General features: G+C 45.2%; 4 protein-coding genes across 4 annotated transcripts; 1 reads left to right on the forward strand and 3 right to left on the reverse strand.

Annotated features, from left to right (window-relative positions):
- Nucleotides 1-17,126: 17,126 nt before the first annotated feature.
- CCR75_006606 (uncharacterized protein) lies at nucleotides 17,127-17,681 on the reverse strand (the record flags this gene model as incomplete). Its single annotated transcript, XM_067964674.1, has 1 exon — nucleotides 17,127-17,681. The coding sequence occupies one exon, from the start codon at nucleotides 17,679-17,681 to the stop codon at nucleotides 17,127-17,129; it is 555 nt and encodes a 184-aa protein (XP_067816676.1).
- A 412-nt stretch (nucleotides 17,682-18,093) lies between these two features.
- Nucleotides 18,094-20,192, reverse strand: CCR75_006607 (uncharacterized protein; the record flags this gene model as incomplete). Its single annotated transcript, XM_067964675.1, has 2 exons — nucleotides 18,094-18,222; nucleotides 18,381-20,192. 2 exons carry the CDS (start codon nucleotides 20,190-20,192, stop codon nucleotides 18,094-18,096), a joined length of 1,941 nt encoding a protein of 646 aa, XP_067816675.1.
- Nucleotides 20,193-20,950: 758 nt separating this feature from the next.
- On the forward strand, nucleotides 20,951-21,892 carry CCR75_006608 (uncharacterized protein; the record flags this gene model as incomplete). Its single annotated transcript, XM_067964676.1, has 1 exon — nucleotides 20,951-21,892. One exon carries the CDS (start codon nucleotides 20,951-20,953, stop codon nucleotides 21,890-21,892), a length of 942 nt encoding a protein of 313 aa, XP_067816674.1.
- A 111-nt stretch (nucleotides 21,893-22,003) lies between these two features.
- Nucleotides 22,004-24,122, reverse strand: CCR75_006609 (uncharacterized protein; the record flags this gene model as incomplete). The annotated part of the gene is made up of 4 exons (XM_067964677.1): nucleotides 22,004-23,307; nucleotides 23,386-23,525; nucleotides 23,595-23,660; nucleotides 23,727-24,122. 4 exons carry the CDS (start codon nucleotides 24,120-24,122, stop codon nucleotides 22,101-22,103), a joined length of 1,809 nt encoding a protein of 602 aa, XP_067816673.1. The 3' UTR covers nucleotides 22,004-22,100.
- Nucleotides 24,123-24,165: the final 43 nt, after the last annotated feature.

Raw genomic sequence — 24,165 nt, forward strand, 5'->3', positions numbered from 1 at the left:
GTCACGATGCTCCAACAAGTGGACATCGTGGACGTGAGAAGACTTACCTCACGGTAAGTCGATACTTTTACTGGCCCCGCCAGTATCAGTTTGTGCGCAAGTACATTCGTGCTTGCGAGGTTTGTCAACGGGTGAAGCCTAGCCCTTCATCCCGTGCACCTCTTCAACCTCTACCACTTCCGGCAGAGTGTTGGCAGTCCGTATCTATGGACTTCGTCTTCGGATTTCCCGAAGACGAACACAAAAACAATGGAATCCTTGTTTTTGTAGACAGATTCAGCAAGATGGTACACCTTGCTGCGGTACCAGAGTCGATTACGGCTCCGGGTTGTGCCCGTGTCTTTATCGACACGGTATTCAAACTCCATGGGTTACCCCGTGAATTAGTCTCGGATAGAGATCCGAGATTCACGGCGGCGTTCTGGCAATCCGTGTTCCGATCTCTCGGAACACGGCTGACTATGTCAACATCTGATCACCCGGAAACGGATGGTCAAACAGAACGCGTAAATCGCGTCCTCGAAGAGATACTTCGAGGTTACGTCCAATCGTATCCGAATTGGAGCGAGTTNATCGTATATACGGACCATGCGTCATTACGCACGGCCGTCAATAGCCCACACCTCTCGCAAAGAATGGCGAGGTGGCTATCCTTCTTCGCGGAGTATAACTTCTCCGTCGAATATAAACCAGGACGACTTAATGTCGTCGCTGATGCGTTATCACGCCGACCCGATTTCGAGTCAGCAGTGCACCCCAACAGTAAAAGTGATCTTACTGTTGCAACACTCACTACGAGTGTTCCATCATCAACCTTAGTTGATGAAATAAAGAAAGCCTATAAAGAAGATAAGGACCTTCTTTGTCTGATGGATCATTTAATGAATCCATCCGATAAATCTTTTAAAGATCTACCGGCTTTATATCGATCGTCATCCGATCGATACACAACACGTAACGGCTTATTGTATTACACAGCCGTTACCGGCGACACCCCACGTGTCGTCGTCCCGACTCGCAATGAATTGCGCTTGCGCATCATGTATGAGCGTCACGATGCTCCAACAAGTGGACATCGTGGACGTGAGAAGACTTACCTCACAGTAAGTCGCTACTTTTACTGGCCCCGCCAGTATTAGTTTGTGCGCAAGTACATTCGTGCTTGCGAGGTTTGTCAACGGGTGAAGCCTAGCCCTTCATCCCGTGCACCTCTTTAACCTCTACCACTTCCGGCAGAGTATTGGCAGTCCGTATCTATGGACTTTGGCTTCGGTTTTCCCGAAGACGACCACAAAACCAATGGAATCCTTGTTTTTGTAAACAGATTCAGCAAGATGTACCATCTTGCTGCGGTACCCGAGTCGGTTACGGCTCCGGTTTGTGCCCGTGTCTTTATCGACATGGTATTCAAACTCCATGGGTTACCCCGTGAATTGGTCTCGGATAGAGATCCGAGATTCACGGCGGAGTTCTGGCAATCCGTGTTTCGATCTCTCGGAACACGGCTGACTATGTCGACATCCGATCACCCAGAAACGGATGGTCAAACAGAACGCGCAAATCGCGTCCTCGAAGAGATACTTCGAGGTTACGTCCAATCGTATCCGAACTGGAGTGAGTTCTTACCGATAGTCGAATTCGCCATCAATAATTCTGTGCATGCGTCTACAACGCATACACCACTCTTTATGAATGGCTTACGCCATCCTCGCATACCCACCCAATTAGAGGGATCCTCTAGCTTAAGAAGGGGGAGTGGACTCGCACGAGCAAAACCAATTCTGGCTCATGCTCATCACGCGTCGACTATAACAACGACGCGAGTGATGTCGATGTCGAAGAAAAGGACATCGAAAATGAGAGTGATCTCATGGCAGTACGCACTAAGCGTACTGAAAATGACAAAACAAATGAGTTAGTAGAAGAGTTTCTGCTAACTCGAGAATCAATAATCCGTTTCGTTCAGGATTCCATGGCTAACGCAGTGGACCGACAGAAACGGAATGCAGACTGAAATGGAAGAGCAAATGTTCATTCATTTAGTATCAATGATCCAGTGCTACTCTCTACGGTAAACTTGCGTAAGCGATTAGTCACTAATGTGGGTAGCAGTAAACTACTACTTAAGTTCATTGGTCCTTTCCGTAAACTGCATCGCAGAGGCAATGCGTAGACGATAGAATTGCCACGTAGGATGTGAACGCGTCCAACTTTTTGCGTTGGTCGGCTCCGCTCGTACCATCAGTACGCTGCTTCTTCCGAGGACGGATTTGACCACCCTTTTCAAGAATCCCCAAAAGATTCTTGGATCGCGAACCAGATTCTCATGTTGAACCTGAAAGTTCTCATGCCGGTTCCGAATATCCTTGAAACTACGACGAGCTGACGACAGCTCATCGCGAACAGCGTGATATTTCCGTTCGTACTCCAACATGGAGTACGCACTCTTCGAACGGTCTTCCAAGCGCTCGATATGGTGAGCCTGCACCGTCTGCTCCAACCAGCGACGTTTGCCGTGCTCGTGGTCAAGTCCCTCCTCCAAATGATGGAGGAAGTGATCGATGTTGTCAATCCTCGACATTAGATCCGACGTACGGTTCGGATCTAATTTTCCCTCCTCCACCACAACCTTTGGTGGACTACCACGGTGGTCAACGTTTCCTTGTGGAACGCATCCAGAGCCACCGTGATGTGAAGAGGCAGCGAACGAGTTATCTTGTTCGCTGGCGTGGTTATCCACCTTCACATGACAGCTGGGAGCCTCGTTCCCAGCTGGTTGCTGACTTTGAGGGTCTCGTCCGTCAGTATGACGAGGCCCACCCGATGGTTCAGAAGGTCCATCGAAAAACACGCGCCCTTGATGCTTGTAAATCGATTGCAAAACGTCAATCGCATCACGCATATCAATAGAGATGCGAGCCCTTTCCCAGGGCGATGAAAGGATTAGACATCCCCTTTTACCCTCTTCGAGTTGTCTACACAACACGGACAGGGATCACCCCACGTGAGGCATGTAAGCCCAGCCTCACGTGACAACTGATGCAATTTATACTTTGCACCGGTTGGAGTTCGTTTCTCAAATTTACGCGATTCGCGTTAAATTTTTGAAGCCAGGCTTCGCGTCCAATGTCTTTGATATTGCGAATAAATGGCTCCAGGCTTGCATAAGCGAGACTTTTTATCGTTTATTATTGCCACTAAACCATCGATGCTTAAGTAAAGCATCGAGATAGAAATTCTCCTCAGCGCGAAAAATAAAACCTTCGCGCTGGGATCAAGGCCATGTAGCTTTGTCACAAAAAATAAAGGATATTTATTGTGAGAAGTAGATTCTCTAGACAAGATATTGATCAGCCGTTCTGGCAAAAGCCACGGCTTCTTTTCAGGGGCGAGATGAGACAATTAATTGTCTTCTCTCCCCTGAGTGGTACCCACTGAGAAGCAGGGGTACCACAAGAGCTTTTCTTACGATGGATTACGCCATCGTCATCACCTTGCACAAAAGCACGTGCAGGTGACCGTATGGGAGATCGAACGGGCGATGAGGGATCATCCTCATCGTCGTATCCAAATTGACTATTTACTCACCTATCAGAATGAGCCCTCTCATTCGAAGACTCATAGTCAGCCGCCTGACGGATATCAGGCGACTGTTCCATTCTCCCGAGTCGGCCATTTCGTCCGACTCGCATTCGTAGTCGACCTCCAAAGAGGGGTCGTACTCACGTGGTGAATCACCACGTGCACTCGCAACACCAAGTGTTGTGCGAGTGGAAGACACTACGGTAGACGGACCGTCTGCCGCAAGAGATAACAGTGCGTCAACCGCGGCTGCACGAACCGCAGCCGAAGGCGCAGCACTATCGTCATCCCGCATGAGTTGGTTCTGTATGCGATAAATTTTTTAAAATGACAGTTCTGACCAATCAACATCGTTTTAAAAATTCAAGTGGTCACATAGTGTCCACTCCATCCAATGACAGTCAGAGTGATTGTCATTTAAGGGAGGGGTGATGTAACGGGGTGTATCGTTACATGAAATTAACACTTAAAGGTTGTTGATTAATATATTATCTAAAAGGTAGAGGATATTACTTTTTATAGTAATGTTCAGAATTCTTAACCATATATCGGTATAGACCATTATATCTATTTATCTCGCAGACTAATCAGCTGTAGAGATAAACAAAGAGAGGTACAGATAAGATAAAGATAAGAATTCAATAACATGTTTAGTATTAGATTATAATTAAGTTAGCATTTACAAGATTGAAAGAGAGACACTTAATTATATTAATACAATTTTCGTTTAACCCTCTCTAAGCTAGTTACCTCGAAGAGAAGTCTTCCTCTGCACTTACTAGCATTACAGAATGTGAACAAATCATTTTGCTTTTGGAGATTTGGCACCTGCTGATTTTAAAAGAATCTGTGAAGAATTTCTTTAAGGCCGCCGCTATGGCACAGGCATTCATACTACAGCCATAAAGATACAGAAAGGCACTAGAGCACTTTATGGTGGCGTGCGTTGAATATACTTCCCTGCATCAATGCCATTATGAGTGACATTTAACGCGCGGAAACCACAACACAAATGCCGTACAGATGAGAAGAACTGTAACGTGGTGTATCGTTACATGAAATTAACACTTAAAGGTTGTTAATCAATATATTATCTAAAAGGTAGAGAATATTTGGAGAATATTTCTTTATATAGTAATATTCAGAATTCTTTTCCATAAATAGGTATAGGCCATTACATCTATTTATTCCGCAGACTAATCATCTGCAGGAGTAATCAGAGAGAGTTACAGATAAGATAGAGATAAGAATTCATTACATGTTTAGTATTAGATTATAATTAAGTTAGGATTTACAAAGATAGAACAAGAGACATTTAATTATATTTAATACAATTTTCATTTTACCCTCTTAAGTCTAGTTGTCTTAAGAGAAGTCTTCCTCTGCACGTTCAGTGTACGTCAATTAACGTAAGGCACCACTCGCAACTGAAGCAGTGCGAAGTGGACTTGTACTGAAACAGTAAAAGTCGTAGTGCCCCGTTACAATAATTCTGCATGAACTAATCATGAAACGTGTTGAAGGCTACATGTCGCGCGCAAAACAGCTTCGAGGAATGCTGGAGAAGGATAAGGCGCATTGAGCCGTGACAGCAGCTGTAGATATGGACAAGTAAGATTTGTCGGAAAAAGCTAACAAGCTGGTTTAATTAAACTTAATTGGATTCTGTTTGTCCAGAAGAGAAAAGGAGGATGACGAAAAATCGACCGCGGAATCAGCCAAATTGCGCGATTTGCTGGCATGTAAGTTAGATTAAACTGTTGGATTAGTTATGCTACTTGTAACGGGGTCTCCCGGTACATAAGTGATATTTCCTATAGGAGAAATCACAACTATCATTTCGTATGAGAGGAAGTAATCAAAGAAGTACAAAATTATTATCTTCATTAATTTCGACTTAACTTGTTCAAATAATACGAAATTTTGGTGTTATTGATGCAATAAGACATTTGCTTTATTGATTGATTAATTAAAGTTTAAATCAACCCCGCCAATCAATATGAGACACGATTGTGCGGTGCGCAAGGAGGCTCCATACTTAGTCAGATATAATTTAATAATTAGTTTACTTTATTAAGAGATAGAAGATCGTTAGTTAGGAAACCAAATATATACATACAGTTTTACTTTTCTTTAATTCTTATCCATTGATTTACCTTTGGTGGCTAAAAACCCTAAGCTACTTAGAAACCTTCCTCTTTACTCTTGTGTTCGTGAAATTTTCGAGGCACCCTACCTAAACTGTAATCAGTGTAAGGTTAACTAGTACTGATCAGTACTAGTGAAAGGTGCCCCGTTACCTGGTAGCGCTTGTTGGTCCGTTCAACGGCCCACGCACCTTCCATCAAACATGGTCATGTTGGATGAAGAAAGAGGAAGCTTCCAAGCCTCTCAAGAAGGTTATCTCGCAACTCGTGAGAGGTTTTCTCATTGAGTGACCTCGAATGGAGAGCGATCGAATGAATGAGTTCGATCGTAGGCGCGCCAGCCTTTGGCGCTATGGTGTTCACTCTGGGCAGAGATAAACAGCATGCGGCCATAGCCAAGTTTATTTAACACAGACTCGACGGGGCTCAAGAGATAGTAACCTTGCTTCACCAGCAAGACTCATCACACGGAGGCGTTGAGAGAACAGGGCGCTCAACAGCTACAACTGTTGAGACAGTAGCATGCATATGCTGCTAATAGGCCGACGCTTCCGCGTCGACCCGAAAGCCCAGAGATAGAAATCTTAAAGTTTAAGGCAGTCGAAGGCGATTCCCTTTTGAGATGGTTCGTCGAATCAGGCGACGCCATATGAGCTCGCCGTATCAGTGAGATGCGAAGAAAGTAGAATTTGGCATATCCGATTCAGCAGGACGTGCCAAATTTGGGCCTTGGGACTTAAGCCTTACACTTCATTAGTTTTTGGGTCGTATGAGGTCTTAGGATTCGGCTCAGACAAACATTTGAGCCGCCACATGCCGAATATAGGGCTCGAGGCGAGCTCCTGGATTTGAAGCAGGGCAAGCGTCATCTACACGCTTATGCCCAGCATACACGATACCTGGTCAGTTGCATCGTGAATCATCCGATTGATAAACACGCACATATTTAATAAGGAACTCACAGGTCGGTACTGTCAAGGCTCACCTGTCCCTACTCGAATAAAAGACGCATTTTTTAGAAAAGCGTTTTGCTGGTCTTGTCGGTTGGTGGTTTCTGACTAATAGGCTGGATTTCTGTCGCTAACCCTACTAGTTTTATATTATTTCTTGCATATAAAGCTCACCAAAGCAACTTATTCAAAAATTTCTCGTCAACTCGGCCCTCGCGCCATTTCGCTGAAGTCATTTGCAGCAAAAGCTTTTGACGATTTAAAGAATCCTGGAGATCGACCCTTGATTGGCGCATAATAGACAACGAGCTTGCACTACGACTTCTCCTGTCATTTCAATCGTTGCTGGCAATTCTAAAGACAGTCAAGGCTGAACCGGAGCTTGCAACAGAGTCGATTCGAAATATCGTATAACTCGACTTTCGGAAAGCATACGACGCGGTCTATCGGGAATTCCTATTCGTAGCACTCCAGCGATTTGGTTTCTCCCCAGAGCTCGTGGAACTGATAAAAAAAATGCGTCGTTACCACAGCATATTTTTTTTTTGTAGTCAACGGAGAGCTGTCGGAGCCACAGGAAACTATATCCGGTATTCGACAAGGATGCCCGCTCGCTCCGTTGCTATTCCTCGTCGCGTCGGAAATCTCGCGCTGGCAAGGAAACATCAAATTTGATGTCCAAATCCAGTTTGATAAAATCATTGTCGTACTGTTTACCCTTTAACGTGTATTATAAACAACTACACGTTTCTTTACTGATACATATGCGCCTGTTGCTAGGCGCACTGTCATCTTCGTAAGAGGAATATCGTGCCTAATAAACTTGATTTTTGCGATTGGCATTTAATAACGTTGCTTGACGCCTTGCAATCGACTAGGGACTTAACTGGCAATTTACTTGACTAATTGTTTTTATTTTCAGGATTATGAGGATACCTCTTTCCGTGGGGAAGTTGCACAACGTTTGTGTGTGAGGAGCAACTTTCCTCAAGAGCATGCAAATTCTTTTGACGTTGCTGGATCAGTAGGGCACTCCGCTCCTACCGGGCTCGACCCTTTTTATTTAAGGATCCGCCTCGCCGTTGCGATTTCGCAACAGGGTCGGATCCGCGTCCGCTGTTCCAAGTGAGAGGTTGGTCTTCTTGCTCAGTGTTTCTAGGCACTGGCCGTAGGGCACTACACTCATAGGCGTAGTGGACCGTCTTTTGACAACGATTACATTTTTGTCATCGTTCGTAACTTGAAGAGAGCGAGTTTCCTCGCTCTCTACATACGAGAGATCCATGGGATCTGGACCTCTGTTTCCTTGTCACCTAGGTGGGCGATATGCATCCGAGTGGACGAAAGCCTGTTCCAGGCTGAAGTCTTCATGTTCCGCTACAGAGATCCCTTCGCCAAGCGTCTCAAATTCGAGTCGGAACAGGTTGGTCTTGACAGGACCGTTTGTGGAACTTTTGATGAACACAGTAACATGTGCGTGGTCATCAATCGGATGACTTACGATACAACTGACCAGGTATCGTGCATGTTGGGCATAAACGTGAAGGTCGCGCTAGCCCTGCTTCGATTCCAGAAGCTCGGCTCAAGCCCTGTATTCGGCACGTGACGGCTCAAATGTTTGCCTAACCCGCATCTTAAAGACCTCATGCAACCCCAAAACAAATGGTCGTGAAGCTTGAGCCCAAGGCCCGAATTTGGCACGTCCTGCTGAATCGGATATGCCAAATTTCACGTTCCTCGCATCTCACTGATACGGCGAGGTGATATGGCGTCGCCTGATTCGACGAGCCATCTCAAAAGAAAATCGCCTTCGACTGCCTTAAACTTAGAGATTTCTATCTCTGGGCTTTCGGGCCGACCCGGAAGCGTCGGCCATTAGTAGTATTTACAAGCTGCTGCCTCAATAGTTTTAATTGTTGAGCACCCTGTTTTCTCAAAACATCCGCGTGTTGAGAACCTTGCTAGCGAAGCAATGCTACTTTCTCTCGGGCGCGTTGAGCTCGCGTTGAATGAACTCGGCTATGGTTGCGTGCTGTTTATCTCTGCCCAGAGTGTACAGCATGTCGCCAACGGCTAGTCCACCTACGACCGAACTCATTCGTTGGATTGTTCTCCATTCAAGTTCACTCACATGAGTATACCTTCACGCGTGGTGTGATAGCCTTCTCTTGAGGGTAAAAAAACATCCTCCTCCTTCACGTAACTTGTCCATATTGGAAGAAACGTGCGTAGGTCTTTGAACGGACTACGAAATGCTACCTGGTGTAACGGGGCACCTTTCAGTAGAACTGATCAGTTCCAGTTAAACTTACACTATTACAGTGTAGGTGAGGGCCTCGAAACTTCGCGTACACAAGGATAGTATGTGTTCTCTGACACCAAAGCGCTGGAGCTCAATGCTCCCTAAGGTGAAATTTGCGTTAAATAACTCTGTCCATGCCTTAGCAGGTTACAGAAGATTTATTTTAATTAGCTATAGGTCTTTAGCTACCAAAGCTAATTCAAAGGATTAGACTAGGGAAAAGTAAAACTGTATTGCTATATTTAGCTTCCTACGTAACGATCTATTATCGACTACTAAATATATTAATTCAATATCTAACTAAGCATGGCGCCTCCTTGCGCACCGTACAATCAAGTCTTGAAACGATTGCCGGGATTGATTTGAACTTGAATCAATCAATCAATAGAGCTAATGTCTAATTGCATCAATAATTCACTATTTAGTATTATTAGAGCTATTTTAATTCAAATCGATGAAGTTGATAATATTTGTACTTCTTTGTTTATTTTATCTCTTAGGAATTAGTAAAATTGTTTTTCCACTTATAGGAAATTATACTTATAGCCTAGCTACCTCGCTTTTAAAGTCAGGGGAAGACTTTCAGGCTCAGAGATTCACTTAGTTCTATTGAATTAATGCGGCTAACAACTCAGGGAGTCGTACGAGCTATTAAAGCTTAAGGAATCCTAGTTCAAGGGATTCAGGGTTTCGTAGAACCAAGTGGTAACTAGTGCCCAAGAAGATAAACCTTAGAAAAGTCTTCTTTTTCTTACAGATCAATGCGCAAGCCTTAGTAAGGCACTTAACGCTTTTAGAAAATGAAAACTGCACTTTATTTATTTATTTAAATCTCAAAACTTTACCCTACCTAATATAAATTAGATTTCGGCCGCCAGATTTATGTATGGCGGCGACCACATTTGTTACCCATAATAAATGGGATTTAACTAACCATTTTAAAATTGGATAAAAGAGTGTTTTGCCCATAAAGTTAATGTACCACAACAACGATTCTCCAATAGATGTGTGCCCCATTACACTCTCCCCAATCCGACTATTGATTTTGGGTGACAACGTTCGCTTCATCTCCATTTTTGTTTGAGGTTGGAACATCAACAGCTAACGGTTCGGTTGTGTTTTTTTCTTTGTCTCATGACAATCAAGCGTGAGTCACAGACTCTTAGCACCTTCCTCGACGATGAGGGGATGGTGTACTTTGAAAGTCACTCTCCATCAAAGGAGGAGGAGGAAGAGCGTCGTTCTCACGCCTTCTTCTCCGGATGAACGTCGGCGGGTCCGAATCCGTTCCAAATCGTGGTGCCGGTGATGTCTTAACTGCATTGAGCAGGATACGCGACCCTGAGTCCAACATCATTAGAATCCACTCGATGAAAAGCAAGAACAGATAATCCTCATAGAGGAAAGAGCTCGTCGTCGATCTGCCGAGATAGCGAAAGCTAAAGCTCATAGTGAGTATAGAGTCACTCCGCTTAGTGCGGACGAGCGTCTCAAAGAGAAAGCGGGTTACAGCTTGGGCACCTGGATCTTTGGTGACCTGGCCAAGAGGCCGGAGGAAATCGCTGCTCGCGACGCTCTTCATGAGTAATACGCTACAAATTCAGTGTTCTACGTTGGCTTGCTTGAGCCTTATCGGGACCCTTCCCGCGTGGACTTGAAGGCGCTTGCGCCGAGACAAGCGGTCATGCCGCAGATTGCTGCATTCTCACCAGGATGTCCAGCTGGCCCTTTCAACGAGGCTGCTGACGCTCCAACGTTGATGAACGGTCCTAACCACCTCAAAAGAGCTCTCAACCCGAGCAAGGACCTCACGAAGAAGTTGCACCTCGTGCCTTAGAGCATCAAATGCTTCCGCCGAAAAATTCGACCCCTCCCGCGCTGCTTGATGCGCGGGGGAACCTTCAGTTTCATGTGGAGACACTTTTAAAGCGACGTCGTCGAAAGGGTCAATAACAGTATCTGGTGAAGCGGCTTGACGTCCCACCACAGTACATGGCACCAGCGAGAAAATGCGAAACACACACAAGCGTCGTTTGACGCGAGTTGACCCTGAGCTTGGCGCTCAAAAACGTCAGCGGCGTACGAGCAATCTTGCCGAAGAGGTACCTCGAACTCCCAAGAGTTTTCAGAAGAGGGATACTCTATGTCGGTTCGTATCCATCTCCGGTCAATAAACGATATTTGCTCTGTCTCTTATAGACAGACGTTCAAAACTTTACTAGTTGTTGCTTTCTAAGCAAGAAATCTTGTTTTGATATTTCTGAGTGGTGGACCTTAAATGGATCGAAGCGGGTTCTCCTGTTCCGAGGTAGAAGGTTAAGCCACAGCCTTTTCTTCTTGTTTCTCTTTTTGGCGTTGCTTTTAAACTTCCTTGCACCGGCTCTTGATGCATAGATGCAATGAGAGCCTAGCCCTTCATCGCGTGCACCCCTCCAAACTCTACCACTTTTGGCAGAATGTTGACTTTATTCGCAATTTCCAGAATGTTGATCGTGTATTGCTTCATTTGATGACGGCGATAGTTCGACGTCTTCGATTTAACATGGCCAAGGCGTTTGGTGATAGACGGTGGGTTGTCTATCGTCGTATCGACCGAGACAGCCCCACCCCGACGCTCATTCTCCAAGAAGTTATCAATCCCACCACTAGGCGTGGGGTTAGGTGGATCTATAGCCTCAGCGCGGCTTCTATCCATGGTTGTAAGGTCAACCGAAGCACTGAAAAATTGGCTAGACCTTTTTTCGTTTTAAAGCATAAATACCGAACGTAACTGGCCTTTGGCCTTTACCTTAGCGAAATCGAAGCGAAGCTTTCGTTACAAACGAACATCAGCCCTATCCGCAGACTGGCTGATATTCCAAATATTATGAAGGCGGCGGGCCCGGTGGGCCCAGTTTCAAATGAGACTTCGTTTTCATTCCTTGTTTCGTTTGGAAACAAAACGATCGGAATTTCCCTCATGGAGGTCACCGAAGCCCCACGGGCCTGATCACGTAAACGCGTCAGATACTGGCTTTGCGTTATTACCTTAGCCGTCCTCATAGAGGATTCGGTACTTCAAATTCTCAGCATTAGGAACGACGACACGCGGAGGGTCCGCGGTGTCTCTGCAATAAAGTTACAGGTCGTTATCGATAGAAAATCGATGCAGCGTTACACGCAAACGTGCCGACGATTTAATACCTAAACCAGAGTTCTTTCAGCTCGCAGCAGAGCTACACACTGTTAATCCTTGGCGTAAGCCGAACGGATTGATTCAGAAATAGGCGACATGATAGTCGTTAAATGAGAGAGCTCATAATCCGGCCTGCGTGATAACACATCCGCCAAAGCATTCTGCTTGCCGGGCTTATACTTCACCTCGAAGTTGCATTCCGCGAAAAAGGATAGCCATCGGGCCATTCTCTGTGAGATAATGAGGCGACTTAGTCGCCGTGCGTAATGACGCGTGATCTGTATATATCACAAACGGATTAGAGCCGAGCAGATGAATTCTGAATTTGACGAGAGTATACTTCATAGCAAGTAACTCTTTGTCATGAACTGGGTAGTTCTTTTCCGCAGCTTTCAGCTGTCTAGGCTCGAACTTTATAACAGGTTTATGCCCATCAGCATCTGTTTGTAATAGAGCACTGCCAAAAGCAAAATCCGATGCGTCACAGATGACACTGAAAGGCCAATGCCAGGATCGGGGCATAAATAAGTCTATCCTTAACTGCTCGAAAAGCATTATGTTCGTTGCTAGTCCAGCACCATTCTGTATCCTTTGTAAGGAGATTAGATAACGGCCTAGCCATATCAGCGTAATGTTTGCTATATTTGTGTAAATAATTGGCGAGATCCAACCACTTACGCAGGTCCTTTTGTTTTTAGGAACCGGCCAATCTACTATGGCTTTTAATTTATCGGGATCCGCTCGAAGGCCTCGCTTTCCAATGAAGCATACTAAAAAAAAGAATTTCGTCTGCGCCAAAAATGCATTTAGATGCATTGGCATACAATTTATTTGTGTGCATTTACTCGAGCACTGCTCGCAAATGGTCTTAATGGTTTTCCATATCCGAACGACCCTGCTCCGCGCGACTATATACAAAAATGTCATCGAAATAAGTCTGTGCATAACCTCGATGAGGGCGGAAAAGTTGCATCAATAGACGATTAAATGTCGCCGGGGCGTTGGAAAGCCCCTGTGGCATAACCAACCACTCCCATAAAATACCGCTTGGGGTGCTAACTGGTGGAAGTAGCATTTCGCTAGCTCGCATGAGCAGTTGGTAGTGCAATGCGCCATTTCCCATTTGGCTATTTGACACAAAATGTTGGTGTCGAATGAGGAGATTTGTTCTCTCGTACCATTCCAGCCTCGTGCATAGCACGGAAGAAATCGTCAATGACGTCACACTGCTCCCTTGGTATAGGCCATTGTCTTGTGACACAGTATTTGGTTCCCGGAACAAGTGTCAATTTCATGACGAACACCTCTATTCGGAGGTAATACAGATGGTAAGTTATTACATACCACATCTTGGAATTCCTTAATTAAGGAATAAAGGGATCCGTAGGATCTTTAAGGATCGATGACCCATTTGGCGCACTAAACTGCAGCTTTTGTGTCATCCAGATCAGCTTCGTCTAGAAGTGACGATGAGTTAAACTCAACCATAGGTCGAAGGACTCCCATTTCAGATAAGCCACCAGCTTTAAAGTTCGACCGCACTCATCAATAGACATTTCGTCTAGCTCTAAAAGAGCATGTAGCGAGGGGATTGCCGCAAGGCTAACTTCCCCCTCAATGTTACCGGTTACGCCATTTATAAGCGTATATACTTGCTTACTCGTATCACTTTGTGAGGGTATACACACTTCGTGTCCATCCTGTCTTGGAGCGGAGACAATACGCCTTTAAAAGGCCGGGACATTCATGTCCCCAGGATTTTCAGCCGGTATTGGCTCTATACAAGACATGGTGTCTAGTTTGACATCCGACAAGGAGTTAGGCAGCCCAACTTCCTTATCTAGCGAACGTTAACGTGTCGCTTCACGTGTATTTAAAGGGTTTGACCCAAAATGCCCCGGCGAACAGCAAATAATGTCACTAAAGACACTCAATATGGTGCCACCTCGGCCGACCAAACTCGGTGGACTTAGACGTGCAACTCCACGTATCTCAGGGGTATTGCACCCTTGAGGTCCTGGCGAACCGCCAACAGTGTCACTACTGACACTCAGTATGATGCCACCTCGGCCGACCATTCTTGGTGGACTTAGACGTGCCACTCCACGTATCTCAGGGATATTGCACCCTTGATGATTCGGGCTTAGGCCAACAATGCTTTCAGCGTTCAGTGAATCGTTATTTCAACGAGTGTCACTCGACGGACTACGCGCCTTTCCACTTCTTTCTACTGAGTCGGGCTCAGAATTAATGTTTTTAATATTGAAGTTTACTAACTCAGACATTTCAATGACTAAAACAATGACAGAATCGTTCAATGATCCGCGCCAATAGCGTTTTATTGCCTAGCAAAGGTGGGCTCATGACTCACCAAAACTGTGCTAGGAACATTGCGCGTGGCACCTAAGGTCTTTGACCTGCAAGCGATCCATGGCTCATGGTGTTCTAGCCAGGCCATATCAAGGATGAGATCATACATCGAATCCAAATCAAAGATAAGGCAGCTTTCCTTACTATCAAAGTCTAAAAACCTTAAATCTAGGTTCAACGGAATTTTAGGAACAGTGACACGAGACCCAGTCGCTAAGCGAACAGTTATTGTATCACCTTCATTCGCTTTAAGCGCCTTAACGTATTGTTGGAAGGCGTCGATCATAATTGCAAGACGCTCCCGAGTCAATTAACATTGACTACGGCTTATCTAAGCCCTTTATAGTCGCTTGAGCGACTAGCAAGCCAGGCTTGTACTCTCGCCCCAGGCTGAAACTCGCCCTTATGAAGTTAGGTGCCATTAAGCACCGAGCAAATTGGGGCTAGGTTCGGTTTATTTTCACATCCTAGAGGTTCAACAGAGCCTAGGTCTTCCTTAGTAGGGCGCCCGCACCTACTGGGTATCGAAGTTTTCCCACGCACCGTACCAGATCTCTTGTGTAGGTCGGAGTTGGAGCTCTTTCGAGCTTTACGCGAATTTCGAAGAGGGCAGGGCGGACGTAAATGTCTCGTGCTTCCGCACATATAACATCTACGGATAATCTTATGCTATTCCACAGCTTAAAGAGTCTCTTCTCCTTCCTCTACGAGGCTCAAATCCATGGGTTCCGCTCTATTAGACGGAACTCATGTGCTCGAAGAGCTTGTTCGGTAAATAGGCGTGCAAATGCGAGCAGACTTACAGTCGAACTCAGCGCGTAGCGCTATGGCAACTGCCTCTTAGAAAGTAGCAGGATGAGATCGGAATAATTCCGTCTGGGCAACGCCCTCATTGAGACCCCTTATAAAGATGGTTACTACAATTGCTTCTTGCACTGGGTCTTTATGCATAGATGCAATTATAGTTTTAACTCCTTGACAAAGTCCCCTAGGGCTCGTTTACCCTGTCGAGTCGTTAGGAGTTGTTCTCGCATGCGAAAAGCCTGATCAGGCGGTGCAAACATGCTGGTCATTTGCTGTTTCAGCGAATCCCATGAGGAAAAAGTGTCGTTTATGGACGTGTTGGACGATAGTGCCCACTCCATGACTATCCCGTCAAGTTTGGAAATGGCCATAGCTACATTTTGCCGTTCTATTAAGAACAAGGCGGAATCAATGGACATTTACCATCTCTTGAATCCAAAAAGGGAGATTTTCTCCCTCTTTCGCCTCAAATGTCTTTACATTGACGGTTAGAGGGCGAGCCCTTGGCTCTGAGTCAGGTACAGAGATATACCGGGTTGGCGTAGATGCCCCTAAGTGGTCCTGTACCTGACCGATCAGGGAGGCTTCGTACCGCATGAAGGCTTCAAGCCTTGCATGTAGGACCTCTGATCCGTGGGAAATAATAAATTCCACGTGCTCAAGCCCGAATAAGGTTTTGAGCTTGTCATAAGCGGTGCGTTGCGCTTCTGTCAATTCTGGAACCTCTTACATTTTTGTGGGAAATTAGACTTGTAAAGACTCAGGCGTAGATTGACTACGAGTGCTACCAGGTGAAGCGGTGCTACCTCGCTCCTGAAGTCAGAGGAAGACTCTCAGACTTAGAGAGTCACTTAGTTATATTGAGCTAATGGGTTTAACAACTCAGGGAGTCGTACAAGCTATTGAAGCTTAAGGAATCCTAGTTCAAGGGATTCAGGGTTTCGTAGAACCAAGTGGTAACTAGTGTACAAGAAGATAAACCTTAGAAAAGGCTTCTATTTCTTACAGATCAATGCGCAAGCCTTAGCAAGGCACTTAACGCTTTAAGATCAAAATGGAAACTGCACTTTATTAAATTATATAAATCTAAAAACCTCAACCTAACTAATTTAAAATAGATTTCGGCCGCCAGATTTACATCTGACGGTGACCACATTTGTTACCTATAATAAATGGGATTCAAGTGACTAACTATTTTAAAATTGGATAAAACAGTATTTTGCCCATAAAGTAAATGTACCACAACAACAGTTCTCCAACCGATGTGTGTCCTATTACAATACTTTTGTAACGGGGCAACCCGTTACACTGACGCAATGATGCTTTACGTCACCGAGTTGGACTATTTCATGTCGTAAGATTTATTGCGTATCTTTCAATTGAATAGCGGGAAGAGTGGGTGAATACTGCGTACATTTTAAAGCGATGGGACGAGAATTGCCTCTTGCCGTCACGTGCGATAATTAGGTGCATTTTTACGTTTGCTGTAGGCCTTCATTTCTTTGGTTTCTTTGTGTGTGGCGTCGAAATTAATTAGCGCAAATCCTATCAGCGTAATGTGTGCAGATTTTAATTGGCATCTCTCCGATGCGGAGAGTTGCGTTTATAAATGACTCAAGTTGCATGTCCCTTAGTCCTTCTCCTCTTTATCGTGAAATCACTCATTTAAGTTTATTTTTTTCAGTTAAAAGCTAAGGCCACTACTTCATTCAAATTGTTGCGAGATTTATTACTTATGTTTGCAAAGACATTTAGTGGGTCAAAACGTTTCTAATTCATCGACATCGTCAGACGTTTCAAGAAGCAAATGTTGCCAAAAGAATCAGCAACGTCGTCATTGTGGCAACGGTAAGACGACTCCACGCTAGCGACGCGCTAGAGGTCAAAGAATCCGAATCAATGGTACGATTGCCAATGCCAATGCTGCCACTGTCCGAATTTTCCGAGCCTTTGGTCGTAGTTAAGCACTCATACGTCGGCCACAATGACTTCATTGAAGTGCTTGCATCATCACCAGGGTTGGAGACACCAGTGGACCACAGAGGGTCTTGCGCAGACTCTGGTTTCCACTCGCAGCACGGATCACCGAGTTCCTCGCCATTTGTCTGTCCATCACGATCCGAGTCTTTTTGACACAAAGCCTCGGTCCACGTGTGGCCACTGTCGCGAAAATCTCGACCAAAGGCGTTTCGGATACCACCACCGGCAGGGTCCGTGTGTCCAATCGCATCCACACCCTTGACGTTGCGGCCATTCGGAACTTTGGTCGCATACGCTTCATGGCTGTCCACGAAAGTGAGACATAAGGACGATAGCAAAAGCGTATACATTACGACCGAGAAAAGACCCATTGTGAGTCTTTTGTGCGACTGAATACTAGAAGAATGAAAAGGGACTGCCGACAGTATGTAAGCAAAAACGGAAGTGATAGAAAAGACGTTAGACTTGTGTGTGTGTTTTTTTAAATAGAAAATACACAAGACGACGGAGTCAAACAGGGTGTGTACATGGCATTATACGGTGTAACCTTATGCTGTATAATTGATACACAAATAACCACATTTAAGCTCATTAATTGGTTATATATTGGCGTTTTTTTCATCATTTCTTGTCGGTTAGTGCCAAATGAACGATAATTTGTCGTTATTTATCAAACGGCAATACAGGCGCATTATTTGAATGCCGCTGTAACCTCCTATCGGATTCAAATCGAAATAAATAACTTATCGCACTATTCGTGGAACCATCTTCTTATGTTATATATTACACTTGCAAACCTGTCTCTCCAGTCACGACACCGAAAGAATAACCGTCTGCATCGAGTGTGTATGAAATAAAGACTTGCTGAAAACCGCAACGATCAATAACATCGCGATTGTGTAAAATAGAGGGCTATGACTGCACTTTTAAATACGCAATACTTCTGACTATAATGCTACATGATTTCTTCATTAGAAGCTTGACAATTCTCTACTTTTATAACCCCGAGATAAATGAAATTAAGCCATGAAAAGAAACACCATATCAATATTTGACTGGCAAAGTCATACCGTTTCTTGATGTACATCAAAGTGCACTCGAAGTTCTTTCGCAAGTTTCACACTCGCGTACACAACTTCTTCAACTAGTGCTGGTGATCCCGACACTAAAACTGCGACTCGGTCTTTCAAATTGTTCTTGGCTTCTTCGCCCATTTCACGTAGAATTGCAATGGCATCAGGTCGCAATCCAATATGCAAGCAATTGACAAGTTCCGGGAGATTCAAAGCATCTTCGTCCATTATATCGCGTACAAAATAGATTTCACTCACAAACGAATCACTCGCTTGATTCGTGTTAAGCGGGTGCGAAAGGATATGTGGAAAGTATGACGCCACTTCATCCACTTCGAGACAACTGTCGCGTCTCGGTTCGTCTCGCGCAAGCAAACTATTGATCAATTCCATCTCTTTAACCGACCAGATAAATCGCACATGTGGAATCGCTCCACGATTTCGATAAAAACATTCGTGATGGAGCCAATTGACAATCGAACGCATGGGAGTCATGGCAATACCATCGGAAAATAGCACGACGTGCGAGTACACACTCGGTGTGACCAAGTCGAGGGACAAGGCTCCGTATGGACCATCTAAGAACAATGTCAACGAAGACGGACCATCGAGACGCATGGCACTTGCTTCGCGCTTTAGAGCAACCGATAATAATTTGGTGGTCCATTTGCCCAATGCTTTGACGTAGAACGTCACCATGGCTTCGTGAGGCGACGAGGCAATTGTAAAGGGATGCCATTCCAAGCACGAAATGGATGGGATGCACAAGAAAGCGTACTGACCGGCTTCATACACAAAGGTTTCACCCGTGTCTTGACGCACGCGTGGGAATTGAATTCGTGTGATGTTCCCGGGTAACGCACAGATTGAGAGCTGATTGCGTGCAATGACCCCATTGTTCAAATTGCAAGAATCTCCGTGAGCGTATCGTTGCGATCGATACGCGAATCGATACAAGATATCAATTGCCCACGGAGTGACGCCAAAGACTACGTTTGTTGCTCCATGGAGGATTGCACAGACCATGACAATGAGAATAAGGATCCAGTGAATGTGGACAAAGAGCTGAAAGAAGGCTTGTCGAATGCATTTTAACGACAAGAAATGTAGCAATACGAGTGCAAAGAAGGCGATAAGGCCAGTCAGTAAATGGAAACTCGCGTTTGACTGCTCGTGTTTGCGTCGATTCGAGACGTAAGCGAATCCGTGAAGCCCCGTGAGTCCAATTGTGACACATGCTGCCAATTTGTGATACACAAGAGCTCTTTCAAAGGGAATGCCCGTGCAAAGGAGAAGCACGGCATTATTACGAATGGCAAAGCCAAAGACAAGTGCTAAAGCAATTGTCGCGAGTTGACCAGTCGTTGCCACATCGTAATTTAATGCTTGTAGGAATGTGTATAGAATGGTACAACCACTAATCGGAAGGGTGATCAAGACGTCGCCAAGTGTTAAAGTTGTCGCGGTCGTAAGAAGTGGCACCGTCTTGCCAAAAAAAGATCGTGACAATTTCCATCGAAATACTTTCCAAGATCGCAAATAGCGTTTCAAAGGTCCAAGGGCGTGTGGTCGACGGGGTTGAGAATAAAGTTCTTGAATCGTTCTCTTTGTATTCGCACTGTCTTCCACATTATATGTCGTCGATCCTTGTCGTTCAAGATCCAAGATCGGGACGTTTGGAGCGTGGGATGACCAGGAAAACGAATTTGTTTCAATGCCTTCGAGAACAGGAAAACAATTGTAGTCGGTCTTAAGAGTTACTTTCGAGTCCGAAATAGCACGAGAATTTCGCTTGGAATTGGTGCGCATTCTTTCGACAATGGGGTTTGGTAACAGACTGGAAATGGTCTATGAACATCACGTTCAAGTCCCACGGCAAGGGCTTGTAATGCAAATAAATCTCTACTGTCTTCAGTCGAACGTATTTTTGAATCGGCGCATCTACTGGCTTTTCGCCAATGCTCTATTGCAACATGTAGTTTAGTCTAGTGCTTTACATGTTGCGCTTAATAGTTTGCTGATTCGGGCCGTTTATAAAGTTGTAAGAGTTAAGTCAAAGGTAAATGGCTCCATTACATCGTTGATCGAATGAACCACGAGTTCTATTCGAAACTGGACATTTGACTCCTTCCTGCCACTTTTGTATACTTTATATGTTTTAAATCCCTATTCATAGTCGTTGCATCGTCGACTTCACTCTTGATGCAAGTGCGCAAGTATCTTTCGAGTTGAACATGGGCTTTTTTTGGTGCGTGAAGAGCAATTTCTAATGACACCCGAAACCCCTGTTGTTGTAAGTTTTTCTCTAGAGGGTCATTTGATGCGACGATTTTCATGCTATTTTTTCATGCTGCAGACAAACTCAAGGCCGTTAGGAGTACAAACAGTTTGTTATCTGATGGATAGTCGGCAAGTCTCGATCGTTATTTGATTCTTTTAAAAACTAAGTGCCTTGTCGGCTTGTTTTATGCAAATAAAAGAAGTTTAATTGTGCTAAACCATATGATCTGATTGGTTAAATTTCGTATAATTTCTTCGACTTTTTCGCCGACGCGCTCAGGACTCCCATGGCGGAGTTTATCGACACGCCTCCAAGCAACGCAATTGTGTCGATCAATGCTAGCGATCAACCGCTTCAATTAACCACTTCTGTGTTCTCCCCAGAAACGGGAAAACGTGCAGCTTCAGAAGCCTTTGACGGCGACAGTGGCGAGGATTTCAAAGACAGTGAGACGACGCTCGACGACGTCTTAATGTCACTTTCCGACAAAAAAAGAAAGTTACTGGACGACGAGTTGCCAGATGTGGACGATAACGAGGAATTTACGCACCAAGCGAAAGAAGTAGACACGGATTTAACCCTAGGACTCGTTGCTGGCGAAAGTGGCGAAACTATCGATGCAACGGGTTTAGGCGTCGCGATCCAGAATGATGGTCACTACCATCATTTTGAACACAAGCGTTCCGAGGCGGAAGAAAGTGACCATGCAATTGACATTGTCGACGTGGACGACGAAGATGAATCGGTGGGATCGATTCAAGAGTCTTTGAATAGTCAAGAACCTTTCCAAGACGACGAGACAACCACACGAGCTTTACTCCGTGCCGAAAACCAGCGTGAAGCGCGGGTTTTGCTCCAACAACTTGACGATGCGGTTCGTAGTAAATTATGTTTACTCGCATTGCAAAAGTATGGCGAAGAATTGTTTTACGGCCACGAAGACGCTCGCGATGGGATTCTCGTGGCTGCTTGTGCGCAAGACGCGGTCTTGTCACTAGTACGAGATGCCACTCAAGCGAGGGAACGCTCCGAACGGGGGTCGTCCGCTACTGTTCCCGTGGAACTTGATGATGAAGACGAGACAGGAAGCTACGACGAGGAAGAGGACGAAATGAGTGAAGAAAGAGGTGATGAATACGATGAGATCGTTGTGATTTCCGAAGAAGACGACGAAGAGAATCAAATGGCGACCATGCGTGTCGATAGGTTGCATTCGAGCGAAGAGTGACGCTCCCATCCTATCGAAAAATTCAATGTTGCCACTTTAGACAGTACACACGCAAAAAATGAAATCCATCGACCCTTTTTTGAAAAAAAAAAAAAAAGTCAAAAAAAAAAAAAAACACTTTCCAAACGCCATTTTTTTTTAGGATTCCACCACGAAAATATCCTCACGTCTTCCTTCAAGTAGGTTTAGAAACGTGTGTTTCCGCGTGTTAATTCTTGTGCTTTCGCACGCGTGCTGCAATGATCGTAATGTCGTCCGGCATGCCACCGCCCCACATCAAATCGTTTTCTTTTGCTAAACGAGCAAATGGCGAGTCCCGTGTTCGATCAAGTGACAGGTCGTAAGCTTTGGCAATTAATTTTTGTGTTAAAATGGCCACATTTGGTTCCAACCGTACCATGTCGAGCAACACGTCTTCATCGACATTATCAAATAACCCGTCCGTGGCCAAAAGAATCAAATCACCTTCCCGTACGGGGACACGCAACCGTACGCCATTCTCGGGTGTTTCAAACAGCGCTTTGTCGCGTCGAATTGCATGGGACGTGTTTGTTAAATCCTTCACGACGTCGTTCACGACAGTGGCATTGGCAAATCCGAGTTGAAACGGACAATTAAAGTAATGCAATTGTTGTGGCGACCGGTACGTCACGTGCGCTCCTTTGCGACGTCCTGCAGGCGTGAGATCCCTGTCTCGATTCCGTATTTTACGTGTCATGGACCCATCTAAGGTCCCTCGGACTCGTGCAGTTGCTAAATCCGAGGTTTTATCCCGTATAATGACAAACCCCGAATCCCCCAGATTAATGCCATGCAATTCACACGAAGTGGGATCAAGGGACACAATACATGCCGTGGCACTGCCTTGAATTTCGTGTGATTGTACAGTGGACCACGCCGCATGAAGGATTTCCGAAGGTTCCATGTCGTGGTGGTTGGCATACGCGACTTGTACGGCTTGGTGGGCGGCAACCATTAAAGCATGGGCATAAGGGCGCGCACTAAGACCTTTTTCAAACCACGAACCCACGCCATCGGCCACGCCCATGGTTAAGACTTGGACTGGACCTTGAGTGCCTTCTGTGATTGTTGGAATGGAATGCGATTCGAGAGGTTGGGAAGGAATGGAGGAAGCACCTTCATGGGGAACAAGACCTAAGAAAAACGCGTCTTCGCCGCCTGTTTCTTTCTTTTGTGGATGAGGAATGGACATGGCAAAAGAGTGGAGATAGTAAGTCCAATTATTGCGATGGGTGTGTTTGCTGGGCGGGAGAAGAGTATTGGATTGATTAGAAGTGGACGGACACAATGTATTGGGACGATGTACGTACTGTTGGACGACGGTGGGGTCGAGGGATGTATTGGGTGGAAGTCCCTTTCGGGGGAGAATGAGATTGATGTAGTCGGATTTGGCACTGCAAAGTGGTGGTGGTCGTACACAATATATTGGTTGAGATCATCAAGAGTAGTGGTTGAAAGGAATGTGAGGATACCTTGTCGGATCAGGATTGTATTGTGCATCGTGACGATGGAGGAGCGACGCAATGTCAATTAAAGATACGGTTCCAAGCAACTTGCTTCCTTGTAAAACGGGCAATTCACCGATTCCGGACAATGCCATAATTGCTCGGCACTAGTCGTACACAATACATACAATAACACTTGTCATAACCAAAAAAAATCACGGAAGTACTGTACGTACATCTTCTAAAGAGTCGTCGGGTGACACGTACAGCACTTTTCGCGCGGGAAGGGCCACTTCAGACACCTACACTTCCACACGATGTTTACCTATTTTTTGCTTTTTTTTTATAAAAACGTTTAGCAACAATACCTTAATTGTCCAGTCTGTTTGTTTGCCAGTTGCATGCATGCGTGCCACCCGCTGGAGTGCTAGTCGATTCGTAATAAGTCCGACGACTTGATGCTGTTTATTCACCACAACAAGCGTGGCAGAATTTTCATTCTGTGAAATACATTTCACGGCTTCCTCAAGCGTCTCGTCTTCGTGGATATAATTCGTCTCTTTACTACGAAATTGCTTTGACACTTCCAAAAGGTCCACGACCTTCATTCGTGACGGCGACGGAAGTGGCCTCGCGCTTCCAAAGCAACGCAGTCGATTAGTATCACGAGAAGGTGCACTGTATATAGGCCATTGAATGCTTAACGCAGCAAATGGCCGTGTCGGCACCCAGCGATGCCTGGACACTACAAAGCGCCGCTGCATTGGTGTGTATAACGTTGCAATTATTGTATCTTTTTCTTCGCTC

The sequence above is a fragment of the Bremia lactucae genome, linkage group LG14 (genome assembly GCF_004359215.1).
Source record: "Bremia lactucae strain SF5 linkage group LG14, whole genome shotgun sequence".
Taxonomy (NCBI): domain Eukaryota; phylum Oomycota; class Peronosporomycetes; order Peronosporales; family Peronosporaceae; genus Bremia; species Bremia lactucae.